Source organism: Perca fluviatilis, chromosome 14, assembly GCF_010015445.1.
Source record: "Perca fluviatilis chromosome 14, GENO_Pfluv_1.0, whole genome shotgun sequence".
NCBI classification, from domain to species: domain Eukaryota; kingdom Metazoa; phylum Chordata; class Actinopteri; order Perciformes; family Percidae; genus Perca; species Perca fluviatilis.
Window position 1 is genome coordinate 15,230,648 of NC_053125.1, and position 15,316 is coordinate 15,245,963.

A 15,316-nucleotide genomic window follows, 5' to 3' on the forward strand; every position below is an offset into this window, starting at 1 on the left:
GGTCTAAAAACCAAAACAATGCTGAGGGGAACTGCAGAGTTGGATGATAATTAATTGTATGTCCATGTAAATATAAAAATATTGATTGGTGCAGCTTTAAACTCAATCAAAATATTATCATGGATATGTAAGCAATTAAGTTAATGATTGAAATCTTTGTTCCCAGCATTAGTCATATTCACATAAAGGTATTATTCATATAATACAGGGTTTACTCACACCCTTGATAAAGCTTTAAAAGGTCCCATGACATGGTGCTCTTTGGATGCTTTTATATAGGCCTTAGTGGTCCCCTAATACTGTATCTGAAGTCTTTTTCCCGAAATTCAGCCTTGGTGCAGGATTACAGCCACTAGAGCCAGTCCCACAATGAGCTTTCCTTAGTATGTGCCATTTCTGTGTCTGTAGCTATTGAGGAGAAAAGAGGGTGGGGGCAAAGTGGAGGGTGGGGGTGTGGCCTTGACCAACTGCCACTTTGCTCGTTTGAAAGCCATGATGTCTCTCTCATGGGTGGGCCAAATTCTCTGGGCGGGCAAAGCAGAGAAAGGTGAGGTAACCTTGCTCCTTATGACCCCATAATGAGCAAGATTCCAGATCGGTCCATCTGAGCCTTCTTTTTCTCAAAGGCAGAGCAGGATCACCATTTCTAGCCATTGGAGGACCATAGGCAGGCTGGGGGAATGCATATTAATGTTAAAAAAACTCATAAAGTGAAATTTTCATGCCATGGGACCTTTAAGTTTTCCATTTAATTGTTGTGTTATTAAGACATAATAGAGGGCATAAAAGAGGGTTGGAAATACCCTACTTTGTGGATCCCTTTTGTGCTGAATGTCTCTAACAGATTCGATGTAGATGAGCTAATTCTACAGGATATTATAATAAATGCATATACGTAACTCATGTGGGAGACAAAACTGAATTTCATGGAGGGGCATTTTTGCTAATAAAATAAAAGAATATAAAAAAATGTAAACATGTATAATGCACAAAGTCTGAGTTGGCTGTTCAAATACGAAACGTTTACATCAGATTTAGATCCTTGGAGAAAGCCTAGGAGTTGAAGAAAAATGCCCTTTGTCAGATAAACTTTGGATTTGTAGCAATGTTTTTCCTTTCTGTAACAAATACTGCACCTCATTACACTGGTGGTCTGGGGTAACTTCTAGAGTCGTGTTCTCAGTCTCCACCAGACCTTTGGTACTATGGAGCAAGTGCTCCAGCCGGAGTTGGACGTTCTTCCTCATGGTCTCATAGTCGCCCTCCAGCTCACCCCATTCCTCCTCTTCCTTCAGGATGACACAGTGGATCAGCCCCAGGCACTGCCGCAGAGCTGAATGCAGCAACTGCACCTGCCGCTCCGTGCTAGGCTCCTCCGAGTCTGGGGACAGGGACACGATACGTCCTCCGTCAGGGGTGTGGTCCGCCAAGAATGTCTCCTTCTCTTTCTAAAAAGGGCAAGGAAAAGAGATTTGTATCCACTTGATGCCGAGTGCAAAGCAGATACAAGGTGCTTCTTGGCCTTGCACTTGTGCCTTTCATTTTATTTTAGCTCAATTACAAATTTAACACTAAGTGACAGCCACATTGATCAATTAAAAGGTGTCTCAAAGGAAGATGAGGCACAGAAGCATGACAGCAGGGAAAACAATCCAATACACTCTATCCATTAGGCACCCCAGGGAAAATGGAGGTGGGTGAGGGGGGGTGGGGTCTTTTAGTATGATTACACTGCAACACAATCTCTTTCAAAAACACACAAGTGCATACTGGCGAATGTTAACGTGTATACTGTACAGTAAAAGTAAAACATACAACTCAAATGCGACAGGTAGCTAGCTGCCTGCGTACAATAACAAAACATGCTCACATTAAAGCAAGCCACAAGTAACGGTAAGGGGAGTGTTTCACACCGACTGACACATATGAGGTAAGTATAACGACTGTGTAAAGTGATAACTCACGTATAGCTGGAGCAGACGAGTACATTCGTAGTGCAGTAGGCGGGCAAGAGCCACCGCTCTCTCCGTCTGCGACGGGTCGGGCACCGGCGTGTCCAGCGCCGTTATCTGCTGCTGCTGCTCCTCCTGCTCTGCCATTTGCACTCCAGCCCTGTTTAACGTTTGGTGGGTTAGCAGCGAGCTGGATGAGGACCGAGCAGAGAACCAAGCCCCCCACCAACGTCGTCAATGTTGGCACCGAAACAACGTTTAACACGCGGAATGCTTTTTGGATACTTTAGCGGTTTGTACAGGGACCGGAGATCGTCAACGCGAGTGCCAATGAAGAAGTGTGTTTATGTCGGTGTTCATGTTGGCATGCACGCAACTAGAGGGGATTTAATTGGTTCCGCAAGACACGGGCGTTTTTAGGGGGACGCACAGGAGCGCCTTTTTTTCCATTGACATATGCTTTTTTCCTTTTTCTTCCAAAAAAACCGTCACCATGTGGCCCACCCATCCTTCCACAAATAATGTAAACTCTCTTTCAGTCACTGTAAGCTAATGTGGAAAATCACCATACACAATATTTTCTGAATAATAAAATACTGAGTTTCATAAAAAAAAAAAAAAATGTACACGCATCTGTATAGAGATCAGAAACTCTTATACACGTTTGCATTGTCCTTATACTTTTTCCTTTTTACTAGATTCATATAACTGATAGTCTCTGACTCTAAAACTTGTTTAGAAAATGTGTCACTTGGTTTATAACATTACAAGGCATTGTTTATTTTTTATCATGTTGATAAAAATGACCAAACATGTACTTAATCAATGTAATAGCAAAATACAATTTCCACAAAACTAAATATACTGTAACTGTGGATGTTTTGTTTTGTAATGGCACTGGATTTACCATGCAGAGATCTGAGGAGCAGTTATCCATAGTCCTCATAAATCGACCAGAGTTTGAAATTCCAACACAAAGAAAGCGGAAGGTACTGGACATCCGGCCGAAAAGACTGAAATCCAGCGAAATTTCATGCAGCAACGGAGCAATCCCAGAAGCGAAACCATTTTCTCTTAGACTTCAGCGTAGATATACTGTACTGACATACTGTATATCTATGAGACTTCTGTACTATCTGACTTCTTTCTGCAACCAGTGGAGTCGCCCCCTGCTGGCCATCGCTGTTTGTCTTGTTCGTGTTGTTGACATCAACTTGTCCACGGATTGCTGATAAAATGTTGTCCTATGGCTAAATCTGGAAAATTGACATCATATTGATGTTAAGTGTGTTACGTCCCTGATACATAAATCAACTAGAATTGTATCACCTTGTTTAAAGGATGTGTCGAGAACAGTAAACAAAAACCTTAAAACACAATCTGTTTATTCTAGTTATTCTGAACACATTTTCTGATAAATTAGGATCATAAGATTCGGAGTGCTCAGTAATAGTGGCAGTGTATAATATCCAATATTGATTCAAAAGAAAATTGCTGACAAAAACTATTTCCATCATATTACTGCTGCCTGCATAGTCCTGTCTGTAACAAATTAAATCAGATGGTTCAGTACAATTCGGAGGGGAAGTGACACTACTCAGGTCCTGGAAAGTGAATACAATCAAACACGGAAGGCAATTTAAATCTTTTCTTTAGAAAATTAATGAGGTAATGTGCTTTTTTTCACAATACATTTTAACATGTTGCATAGCATGCAGGCTTACTGTCACACTTTCATGACCTACCGGGACACTTGAATAGAACAGAGCCATTGTTAATATAGTAACTTATATGCTTTTCCTACTATGACAATTCAAAATGTCTACTGTGAAACACAAGATCTCGCATTTCTCAAAGGATTTCAAAAACGTCCTAATATAGATTTAGTCTTCTTTTTATTCTTCAAAATAGAATAGTCTAAAAGGTCCAGACTAAAAATGAAATTACATTTTTTAATATGTATTTTATTGTAATCTCACAACAAATATTTTACACCAATAACCTCATTTGGTTGTAGTTGTTGCTCACAGTTAATTTGTTTTGTAACTTTAAAGTAACTGAAACTACTAGAGTTGACCCAATTATGTCAATGTCACCATACATTCACGTGTGGAAATGAGGGATATAATTGTGACTTTCTTGTACAATATGTGCAATCTTCTTGCAGTCTTTTAACATACACACATACATTCAAACACAAGGGTGACAAAACCAAAAGGTTACAAAATATTCAATAATTGGAAAAAGAAGTGTATGTGATCTATAATATTATAAATCATACTCCCTGATATAAGTTGCTCTCTGTAGCTATGTACTTGATATGACTACTGTGTTACACCCCATGGAGATAAAGTCTTTAATTTTTGAAATGTCAGCTTTTAAAATTTTGACAGGTCCTTCAAGTCTTTTGTTCCTTTCTTAAATAAAAAAACATTACTGTGCATAACGTTTCTGTTCAGATCATTTTATGGCCTTCTAGCTAGATTAAACTATCTTCATGAACTTCGGCACACTGTAAAATAATCTGTCTTCCTCCTTCTCTTTCCCATACAATTCCCTCATCTTCCTTCCTCCTCTCCTCGTTTCCCTCCCACATCATTTCCTCTACATCCTGATGATCGCCACCCACCACCACCCTGTCCCACAGCTCCCCCTCCCCAGGTAGCTGTGTATCCTCATGAGTCTCCCTGCCCCACTGTAGAGCCTGCTGGGAAGACAGGGAGGCTGTGGAGGCCAGTGTGCTGACGGAGCTTAGGGTGAGGAGGGTGCTCTGTGGGTCCGCAAGGGTCATGGATGCAACAGTGCTGGTAGGAACGGTGGAGAGGTGGATGAGCTGAGGATGGCTGATGCTGGAGAGGTGAGCAGGAGAAGCAGTGGTGAGGTGCAGCAAGGTGGGGACTTGCTGCTGAGGTGCCACCTGCACCACATGTTGCGTGGGCAGCTGGAGGAACTGGCCCTGAGATACATCTAACGGAGTCTGTGGAGCGAGCGGAAGCACCACCTGCTGCAGTGGAGTGAGTGTACTATTCACCACTTCATGGTTCCCCTGGCTGACAGAGGGTCGGTCGGACTGGGTGAGCAGTGGGACAGTCTCCGGGGTCGGGGTGAGCATTGGGACAGTCTCTGGGGTCGGGGTGAGTACTGGGACAGTTTCTGGGATTGGGATGGGACTGCTTATTACTGAGCCCCCATTAGCTGCTAGGGCTTCAGCTATGAGCACCTCAGGGTGGCTCTTGGCCTTGTGGGCAACGACGGAGTCCTTTTTCTCAAACTTTTTGCTACAAATGGAGCAAGAGAACTGGTAGGATGCTTCTGCATCGTGCTTCTTCATGTGCCAGTTTAAGGAGGCCTTCTGACGGCAGGTAAAGCCACAGATCTCACACCTGCCACAGGGCGGAGACAAAGACCAGGTTATACTCTAGTATGAACTGACTTGACGTTTGAGTTTCATCTGTGACGCTTTACTTTCACTTTTACTACAATTTACTCAGGAGCAGTGGTAGAAGTTAAGAAGTTAAAAAAATAGGTTAAAAGTATAACAAACACTCAAGGGAAGTACAAGTACTTCAACAATATTGCATCACATACTGAAATGACAAAAACTGCTATCAAAATAGTAGTGTAATAAAAAAATAAAATAATGAACATACTAATCATTTCACTCAGAATGATGCAGACTCAAAGGGTACAATTAAGATGGTTGTTTATAAACATGGTTTATAATCCATTTCTTAATTCAAACCCAGATTTATTTAGTCTTTTACAAAAAACAAAGATAAAAACTGAATTTCGTCATGTAAGCAACACTAAGAATGTTTGTAGTTAACATTAAAGGAAGAATTAAAGAGAATATGTCTTATGGGGTTATTTTAAATGGATACTTTCTACATAAATAAGACTGAACCTTGTAATAATGGACACAAGTCAGCCCTATTACATAATAAGTTCTTCCTTGTCTATAATATTCCAAGAAAACATTTCTTTAAATATTTACAGATAAGGAGCTTTGACGTTATTTGACGTTAAGTCATTAAACTTGCCAGAACTTTCTGCTTTGGAGGAATTAATTACCAAGAAATGCAATAATAAATGATTAATATCAGTTTTTTACAACTGGCTTGCATCAGGGTCTACTGAATCAACAACCTTGAAACTTGAATTATGGAAGGTGGGATTGAGTGAGGATATATCCGAGGATGAATGGAGACAAGTCTGTAAAAACGCTCAGAAACAGCTAGGTAACGTTAGCTTAAAACTACTTCAATATAACTGGTTGATGCAGACTTATATAACTCCTGTCAAACTAAATAGGTTTAACGAAAATATCCCTGATACATACTTTAAATGCAGAGAGGCTCAAGGATCATTTGTGCATTGTGTTTGGGAATGCTCAAGGATCATTTGTGCATTGTGTTTGGGAATGCAACATCATTAGAGACTTCTGGGTGGAAGTGATTAATATTACAAAGATAATTTTATCGTTGAATATTCCTCTAGATGCAAAAATGATTTTGCTGCATTTATATCCAAAGAATCTTAGACTAAACTCTCAGCAACGTAAATTTATAGATTTTGCTATATTACAAGCTAAAAGAATGATAGCTCTTAGCTGGAAAAGGTCTGATCCACCAGTTATTGGAGCTTAGATTAATGCCATGGCACAGTGTATGGCACTGGAAAAAAGAACATATTTTATTAAAAACAAATTGGATGTATATGAAGAAATATGGAAGCCGTTTAATTACTACATTAACAACAATAATATTGGTCATTTATTACAGGAGGTATAACTATGTATTAGTGCTTGTTTGTTTTCTCTTTGTTTTTTTGTTTGTTGAGTGTCTTGCTGGAAAATGTAACTTTTATGTGTAAAGTATAGTAATGTATATTTGGTTTTTGGGCACCTTGCAATATCTGTTTTGTATTAAGATTGATTTTCTTCTGAGACTTTTGAGTATTTCTATATGGAGAAGAGAATGATGTGTTCTCTTGTTGGGGTGGGAAATAACTGACGAAATGGAAAAGTATTTTACTGTTACTTGTCTTATATAATCAAAACAATAAACACATTGTTAAAAAAAAAAAAAAGTTCTTCCTTGTCCACAGCACACATTGTGACATGATACGGCAAAGTGTTGTGGCTACTCACTGTATTGGCTTCTCTCCTGTGTGAATCATCCTGTGCACAGCCAGGTTATGAGAGCTCTTGAAGGCACGAGCACAAAACTCACAGATGTAGTCTCTTTGATCTGAAAGACAAATGACAAGCCGAGTAAACAAACACAGGATAGGCAAAGAAAATGAAAGGTTTTGATTTTTTTTGTCTTGGCCTTTCAAGCATCTCAGAAATGATAGAATTAGCTTCATAATCAAACATTAGGTATGGTGCCAGTCTTAACACGGTGTCACCTGTATGATGTTTAGCATGGCGCAACAGCTGCTTCTGCAGACGAAACAAGCGCCCACAGGAGGGGTGATCACACACATACTTCTTTTTAAGCAAGTGCTGGTATTTGATATGGTGCTGAAATAAAGAGAGGAGAGAACATAAGTAAATATTACAGTAAACACACCCAACCTCTGATGTTTTGCACCTTAAGGTAACTTCACAGATCTAAAACAGTATGTAAAAATGCAGTGTACCAATTTATTTTCTAAGGCGAAGCTAATATTGTTGCTATTGTACAGTGCCAAATTTAAGACAGTGCCTTTTAAAATATTTGGGGCTGTCATGGTTACAGCTGACAGGATGGCAAACCTGTAGGTAGCGTGGGTGGGCCAATACAGTACCACAGCCCTCGATTTCACAGCGGACGTACTGCACTGGGGGCTTTTTCCTATGAAGACAGAAAAAGGGAAACTGTATAATAATCATACTTTATGCAAAAAGTACTAGTCATCTACAGTGCATAATACAACTAAGACTGTTACCTTTGTTTTGGCAGCCGAGGGACTTTGTCATCTTTTTGTTGTCTACCTCTCCTAAAATGAAAACAGATTGCAAAACTAGATTTGAAATGTCGACAAATACTTTAATCCTTCTTCCCAAACTTTTAATTGGCTGTTACAGGCGGGAATCTTCATGCCTTGGTACGCACAATTGGATTTTAATTGAATTAGGATTGCTATGGTTCACAAAAAAAAAATAAAAAATATCACAAAAACAGAAAAAGTTATGCAAGATGCAGATGAGTCAGTCTGGGGTTACGTCCATGAGCAGTCAGACGTGTATAAAGTACTAGAGACCCATACTTGAGTAAAAGTACAAGTGCTCTATCAAAAAAGTGACTTGAGTAGAAGTAGAAGTGCTCTTTAAGCACCACACTTAAGTAGAAGTACTAAAGTATTCAACATTTTTTGTACTTAAGTATTGCAAGTAGTTTATTTTAAAATGTACTACTCAAGTACTGAAAGTAAAAGTACAAGTATTGTGTTATTTAGTTATTAAAGAAAGCAGTCAAAAGTTTGAATATCATATTGTTTATATTATGTCAAATGTTTAGCCTAAGGCTGTAGCCAAAGGAATTAACAAATAAATATATTATATTAAAAATAACAAATATTAACAAATACTGAATTAAAATGTACAGTTATCACACTGTGCAAGTAAAATGAACATCCTCTCCAGCACAGTAACGATTAAATCCCCCAAAAAATGTATCACACACTAGCTAGTAACATGTGATGAACAGGAAAGTTAGCAAGCTAGCAACATACAGATAAACTAGGAGCTTCACATCACAGGGTGGATATAGAGTGGGTAATGAAAAGAAAGACGACGTGATCTCGGGGATTTCTTACGTAAATTACGTTATTAGTAAAAGTAAAAGTATTGTAAAAGTATTTCATTCATCGAAAATATGTACTCAAGTAAAAGTGGAAGTAGGAGAAAAGAAATAATACTCCAGTAGAGTACAGATACAGCCTTTTAGTACTTAAGTAGAGTAGTGAAGTAGTTATACTTCGTTACTATACAGCTCTGTGAGAAGTACAGCATATTTTTAACATTGTGAATGATCTGTACTGTGTGCTGGTATAAGGACAACTTGACGACAACTACAAAAGGTTGTTTTTACTCCTTATCTAGGCGGGGTTGTAATTTTGTGCGTCAATTGTAGGGCTGGGCAATATATCATCTTAGATTTTTGATATGTATCACATTAAAGTGATACATTTGTCCATGTTACTGATGATAATTTATAAAAAATTTAGTGAAAGCACCAATTGTCAACTCTACAATATCGCCGCAATATAGATATTGAGGTATTTGGTAAGAAATTTGGTGAGATTACTTGACTTCATGTGTTCATTTTCCAAATCCAAGAAGTCAATTTAGTCAGAAGAAATGTGTTCTGGGCTTTAATGTTGGCCCCGGATAAGTTTGGTCTGACTATACAATAATAAAAAAAGATTACCAATGTTAAATTATTATTATCGGTATTATTATTATTTTATATTGTAGGAAAAATATGACCATATTTATATTGTTCACTTCCTTTATGGTGCACTAAGCAAACCTTTTGTCAGTAAGCAGTAGCCTGGATGCCAGCCGAACTTAGCCCCGCCCACAACATTCGAGGTCGGGAAGTTCGGTCTGGACTTGCTCCATTGAGTAGCAATTATTGCCCGAACAGGATCTGTTCGGACCAATCAAATTGTCGGACAGATGATCAACAGTAACAGAATCAACCACCTCACCAAAGAACGCTTGGGTTGAATTTGTTTACAACAGGTGGCTGCCGCTGGAGAATTGAGATGTGTAGATTCCACCATTGCGTCTGTTACAGACAATACGACAGCGCATTAATATTAAAATCCTCAGCGGAGGAGCCTCAACAACTGCCCGAAAGCACGGTAGCGTTATATGGTGGAGCGAGATAAAGAGAGAGTGAAGAGAGTGAGCGCCCAGCGGCGTTAGAAGAAAGCACGGTAGCGTTATATGGTGGAGAGATAGAGAGAGACTGAAGAGAGGGAGCGCCCAGCGATGCTAGAACAAAGCTGTGAATCAGAGAAATAAAACGTGTTTTCGCTGATTCATCTCTAGAAATGCAACTGTAGCAAGCATGTCACTATCACTGACGTTATCCACATTCATATTTACACGCAACAAATGATATATCTAGCTTCAAAAAAAGTCTAAAAGTCGGAAGTTAGAACAAATGCATTGTGCAAAGAGTGGTTGCTATGGAGACGATATACAGTGTTGAGTTCTGTCAAAGCCGGTCTACGGAAAGCCGTTCCACTCCCTATTCAGCCCCATTGTACCGTATTTGTTTGCAGTTCCACCAGAGTTCCACTGGGGGTGATCGCGGTCCAGTGCAAAATGAATGGGACTCTATGGGGCTAGATGGCTAAATTTGTCTCTTTCACCTGATTGCCGTTGAGAAACCTCAGATTTGATTGTAGTTTTTGCAAGTTCAACATGGATTATAGGTCGAAAGTTGAATGAACGAGTACTTATGTCCTTTTGATTTCTTACAGGGTGAGTCGTTGTTGCCCATAACACGCTAGCATTCTGCTAATGAATGCTGATTGGTCAGTGAAGGTCTGATTACGATCGGAGATCCAGCTTGACGGCATCCGAAGCAGAGCCTGAATGTCAGAGTGAATATTTCGGTGTGGTCTTTAAAACATCAGCAAACCTCTTTCTAGCATGTTTATTGACAGGGAGAGCCTAACCTGTCAGCTGTGTTGTCGATGCCTCGAGAGAAAAAAGGAAGCGACTCAGAGCTTGCCGTAAAGCAGTATCTCTGGCCGTATATGTGTATGACGTCATTGACATTTTAAAAGGCTTTTTAGAACAAAAAAGCGACTTTCAAAAAATCTAACACCCAGCAGTGTGTATTTTCTTTGCCTCCCCTTTCGAATGCAACATTCAAATTACTAGACAAAAAATGATATCCTGAGAAAAGTGGATTTTTAGGGGTATAGCTCCATAGAGTCCCATTCATTCTGCACTGGCCTGTGAGCGCCCCCTATATGGATCTCTGGTGGAACTGCAACCAGTCCAGAAGCCGGAAGTAAGGAGAGAGTGGAACTTCTTCCTATATTAGAAATTCTTTGGTTCTGTTGACAGTTGAGTTGAGTTCTGTTGCTCTGATTGGTTGTAGGTCTATCCAATGAATGCAGAGGCATTTTTTTTCCTGGTTCGGTTGGAACATGCCCCATAATCACAGCCCAATGGAGCAGTTTCAGACTCACATTCTGACTAGAATCTGAGTATGACCACGTCAGGCTAAGTAAGCAGGCTGTCAGACTGAACACAATTGGTGAGGGTGTGTGGCTTCAGGTACCACTGACACATGAAATTCACTATTGTCTATATCTATTGTCAGTGTGATCAGCCATCAGTCCTGTGCAATCCTTTAACTAATCATCAACCCATGTTTTGCTTACTTCCTGGGTGGCTCTGTGTTACTGCCCACTCCAACTTCACTCTGCACAACAATCTCGGTTGATTCTTCCTTTTTAATGTCATCTTCTTCCTCCTCATTTTCTGACTCCTCCTTCTTGACTTCCTTTTGTTTTAACGTTGTATGGCGCCTTGATCTTTCCCTAAGGAGTTAAGAGATAAAGTTTAATTTACTATTGAAACTAACATTTTAACATTCATCATGTTGGAAGTCTTCATTAATAATACTCATTATGGAAAGGCAGAGCTCAGCATACGTCTTAGTCTCAGGGTTATAGATGAGGTCACTTGGGTCATCTCTGAATAAGGGATCCTCGTCAACAGCTGCATCTGGATCTGCAACGCTAATATGTACATCAACACCACACTGGCCACAATTAAATTTACATCAGCAATTTATACATGAATTTAAAAATTTTCTCTGAGGCTCATTCAATAAGTTGTACACCACTCACCTGTCATCGCTTCCTTTGAAAGAACCAGTTTCCTCTTCTGAAAAACAGAGATAATGAATAATGTAATTTCAGTTTTAGATGACTGCCGTTGTTTGTAGTGTTGTAGTAAAAATATTGCAAGTGCTCTTTGTCTTACCACACAACGAAGCCTCCATCTCTGCTTCAGGCTTGCATGTTGTTGCTGGTGGGATGTGAGAGGCTTGGGTTGGAGGTCTCCCTTTGCCTTTTTTAGATTTGGACAGCTTTGGTCCAAGAGTGTGTTTGGATGCTGAAGAAGTCAGAGTGCCCAGGTATTAGTGACAGATGTAATAAATTACAAGAAAAAAAATCCTACTAATAGTGAAAATGATTTGTAGTAGTATATGCCTTTTTACCTTTTTTGGCAGTGGATTTCTTTATCTGTGGTCTGTGTGAAAGAAAGTCTACAGTAAATAACAGCCAGGCGCAAATCAAAATTAATCTGTAGTAGGCTATACCTTGGAAAATGCACAGTATGCTTTAACTTTACTGCCTCTTTGACAATGAACAGGAATAGGGTAACAAAAGCACAGACAGGACAACACAAGCAACTTGCATTCAAACATTCAACTCATTTGTTTTGGTTTCAATATCTAGTAAACCTAGCTATAGCTTTAAGAAACCCCAATGATATAGCACACATCTTACAATTATAGCCCCAAGCCTCCTTGCAGTACAATCTCACTAGTAAACTTAGACTCACTCTGTGAGTGATGCAGTTAGTTAACGTTTGTAAGCTTGTTGCAATAGTAGTGTAACGTTACAGCAAAGTAGTTGACGAGCGTTTGTGCAAGCACTTACTGCATGGCCGGTGTGTTTTTGGAACGTGATCCCGCAGGTCTCCCACGTCCACGGAGCATAATCGTAGGCTTGCGCTTGCAAGTGGCATTCTTTGACTCATTAACGTTAGTCCTGCCAGCTTCAGCTCCCCTGGCTCGCAAAACACGAACACCGGACTGAGAGTCACCGGAGTCCGAGGTGGTCACTGCGGCTTTCACTAGCCTTTTACTTCCCCTTCTCCCGCTTGACGGTTCAGTCGAGTCCGGTGATGGTTTGGTGGCCTCCGTTGAGTCTCCGGTTATCTCAATCCCAGGACGAGTACCTGAAACCTCGTCTACTTCAGAGTCCATGCTGCTCTTATTTAACTGTTATGACCCTTACAGACCTTTGTAATTAGTTAACGTCAGTTGTGAACAGAAATGTAGTCTAAGACAAACGTAACGTTGACGTTAAAGGCCCTGTTGGGACCAAGTTTTGTTAGCTCGCTCAAGAGTAAATGTTTAGTCACTACGCAAGCATTTCATTCAACTAGCTTATTAATAAATAAAAAAAAGTTACGTTGTATGATGAATATAATTTTACTAACATTCAGCATTATTTACTTCTTAAAGCTATAGCAAACCTCTTATTTCTTTAACCGAGAATAGGCCCGTTTAGGATGCGTCTCCTTTAAGAGCAGTAGCGCGGATATGCGACAATGATATGTTTGGACTCACGGGCTTCCATACTGATTGAAAAGGGTCGTTATGGAAATGTAGTTATAACTTGAAACACTCGGTAAGCCCATAAAATAAATCTATCTCAGTTATTTTGGTCTTATGAATAAATACTACTATTAAGTATTACTTTAAAAAAATATATTTTAGACTTATTATAGCCTTCCATATGGCATTCATTTAAATTAATTAGATATTACTATATCAATCAGGAGAGACCTAATTTAGAGTGAACAATCACATTTTATTCAAGTGCATGGTGAAAAGAATTGAAGTGTCTTTGGCTATTAAAACCCATCGCAACGTGGCATATTTAGGGGTTAGTGAGTGATGCCATGATAAGTTCAGGATATATCCCCCTGTGGTCTAGACACTGGTGGTGGTGGTGGTGGTGAAGAGAGTTGCCAAAGACATGGATGGTGGAATATAGAGCAGGACTGGTGAAGACGTGAGGTGAAGGGGTGGAGGAGGGTCGCATCTGTTCGTTCTGAAATGACAGCGGCAGAGACGAAAATGGGTTTTAAAGTTTGACAGCAGAAATCCTGCAACATCTGGTTGACTAGAGTGAACGCTCACCGAGTAGAAGTCAGAGAGAGAGCGAGAGGTAGAGAGAGATGAGAATGAATGAGTAAGTGAGTGAGTAAAGGGACTTTGGCTAAGCTTTATTACTTGTAGAAACAGTCTTTTAGCCTTATTGCCTCCTACATTGCACAGATAAACAATCTAAATTAATTAAGTAGCCTACTACAAATAATTGTGCTTTTTTTTTTCTTCTTTTATTGGCATATGGCACCTATACAAACAAACTAATAACTTTCCCATATTGTGTAATGTAGCATGTGGTCACTGGTAGACAGTCTTATCCCAGGTGTGGCTGCGTCACAACTGTTATATATGCAACGTGACATGTCCCTCTCATGTTAGGTGTGGCACAGACTGCGACGCTGAGATTTGAATATTATGAAGAGGCAGAAAGTAACTTGTTCTGTGCCAGTATTCTGATTTAAACATTTCAATTCACGTTTGTCGAAAATGTGTGACCACTGTTGTTTTTTTTTAAGTTTGAACACTCCCTCTTATAAACGGTTGGCTATTGTCATGATACGGAGGTACATAATTTAATCACAAGGCTATGACTTGGTTAATTAATTCAGAGCACCAATGAACATGCATACCTGTTTTCATTGTCCATTCATTCCCCTATGGGTTTAAAATCAATTTGCAGAACCCTGAATCTTGCTTGAGTTAGTTGCACGATTCATCAAAGTGATCACAATGTCTGCCATTTATTTTTCTCAAAGTTACATTATATTTACATCACAATGCAGCTGTACAGTTAGACACATTTGAAAGGTTTTCACTGCAGGTTATAAAGTTTTGACTGTGGGCCTTTGAGCCAGGCTGTTATGAACAAATCAGTGATTGGATGTGCCAAACTTCCAATTAAAGATACAACATAAAATACTTTTTGGTTTCAAAAAAAGAATGATTAAAAGTCAGTGTTCAATGTTAAATACCTCAAACCTAGCCAGACATCATTCTAATATCCACATCAAAACTACTGCAAGATTGGCCCATTTTCACCTGGAAAGCAACCATTTAAGAATGTATGTCTTAGAAAGATTTATTGAAAAGTGTAAAACTTCACTCCTGTTCTCAGATCCCTGCACTGGCTCCTTGTGTGTCACATATTTGATTTATTGATTCATTAAATGGCTTAAGAACAAATTACATTCATGATCTGTTGCTATAATATGAACTATTCATACAGGTTTGCTCAGTGTTACCAAGGTAAAAAAAATAAAAAAATCTGTCAGTTTTATTTTTGCCTAAAGCTTCTGTTTGCCAATGCCTTTTACTAAATAAACTAATTTGTGGCTATTTATTCATGTCCCTAACTGCACTGTAGCAACCCTGGATTTACTGTTCTGTTCATTGTTTATTATTTTTAATCCTATTTATGTGTCATTTTATATTATCATA

General features: G+C 39.3%; 1 protein-coding gene across 1 annotated transcript; it reads right to left on the bottom strand.

Annotated features, from left to right (window-relative positions):
* Positions 1-3,586: 3,586 nt before the first annotated feature.
* On the bottom strand, positions 3,587-13,301 carry LOC120572736 (E3 ubiquitin-protein ligase ZFP91-like). Its single transcript, XM_039822130.1, has 11 exons — positions 12,639-13,301; positions 12,194-12,225; positions 11,956-12,087; positions 11,820-11,856; positions 11,622-11,708; positions 11,349-11,507; positions 7,884-7,934; positions 7,711-7,789; positions 7,362-7,476; positions 7,102-7,201; positions 3,587-5,335 (listed from the first exon to the last, which is right to left on the bottom strand). Exons 1-11 carry the CDS (start codon positions 12,965-12,967, stop codon positions 4,432-4,434), a joined length of 2,025 nt encoding a protein of 674 aa, XP_039678064.1. The 5' UTR covers positions 12,968-13,301; the 3' UTR covers positions 3,587-4,431.
* Positions 13,302-15,316: the final 2,015 nt, after the last annotated feature.

Excerpts from the sequence above, each read along its gene's own strand:
- LOC120572736 (XM_039822130.1), bottom strand. The coding sequence starts at position 12,967 with ATGGACTCTGAAGTAGACGAGGTTTCAGGTACTCGTCCTGGGATTGAG. Across the intron at positions 7,935-11,348 it reads AACACAGAGCCACCCAGGAA|GAGAGGTAGACAACAAAAAG; the intron begins GTAAGCAAAACA and ends TTTTCATTTTAG. Across the intron at positions 7,477-7,710 it reads CCCACCCACGCTACCTACAG|CACCATATCAAATACCAGCA; the intron begins GTTTGCCATCCT and ends TCTTTATTTCAG.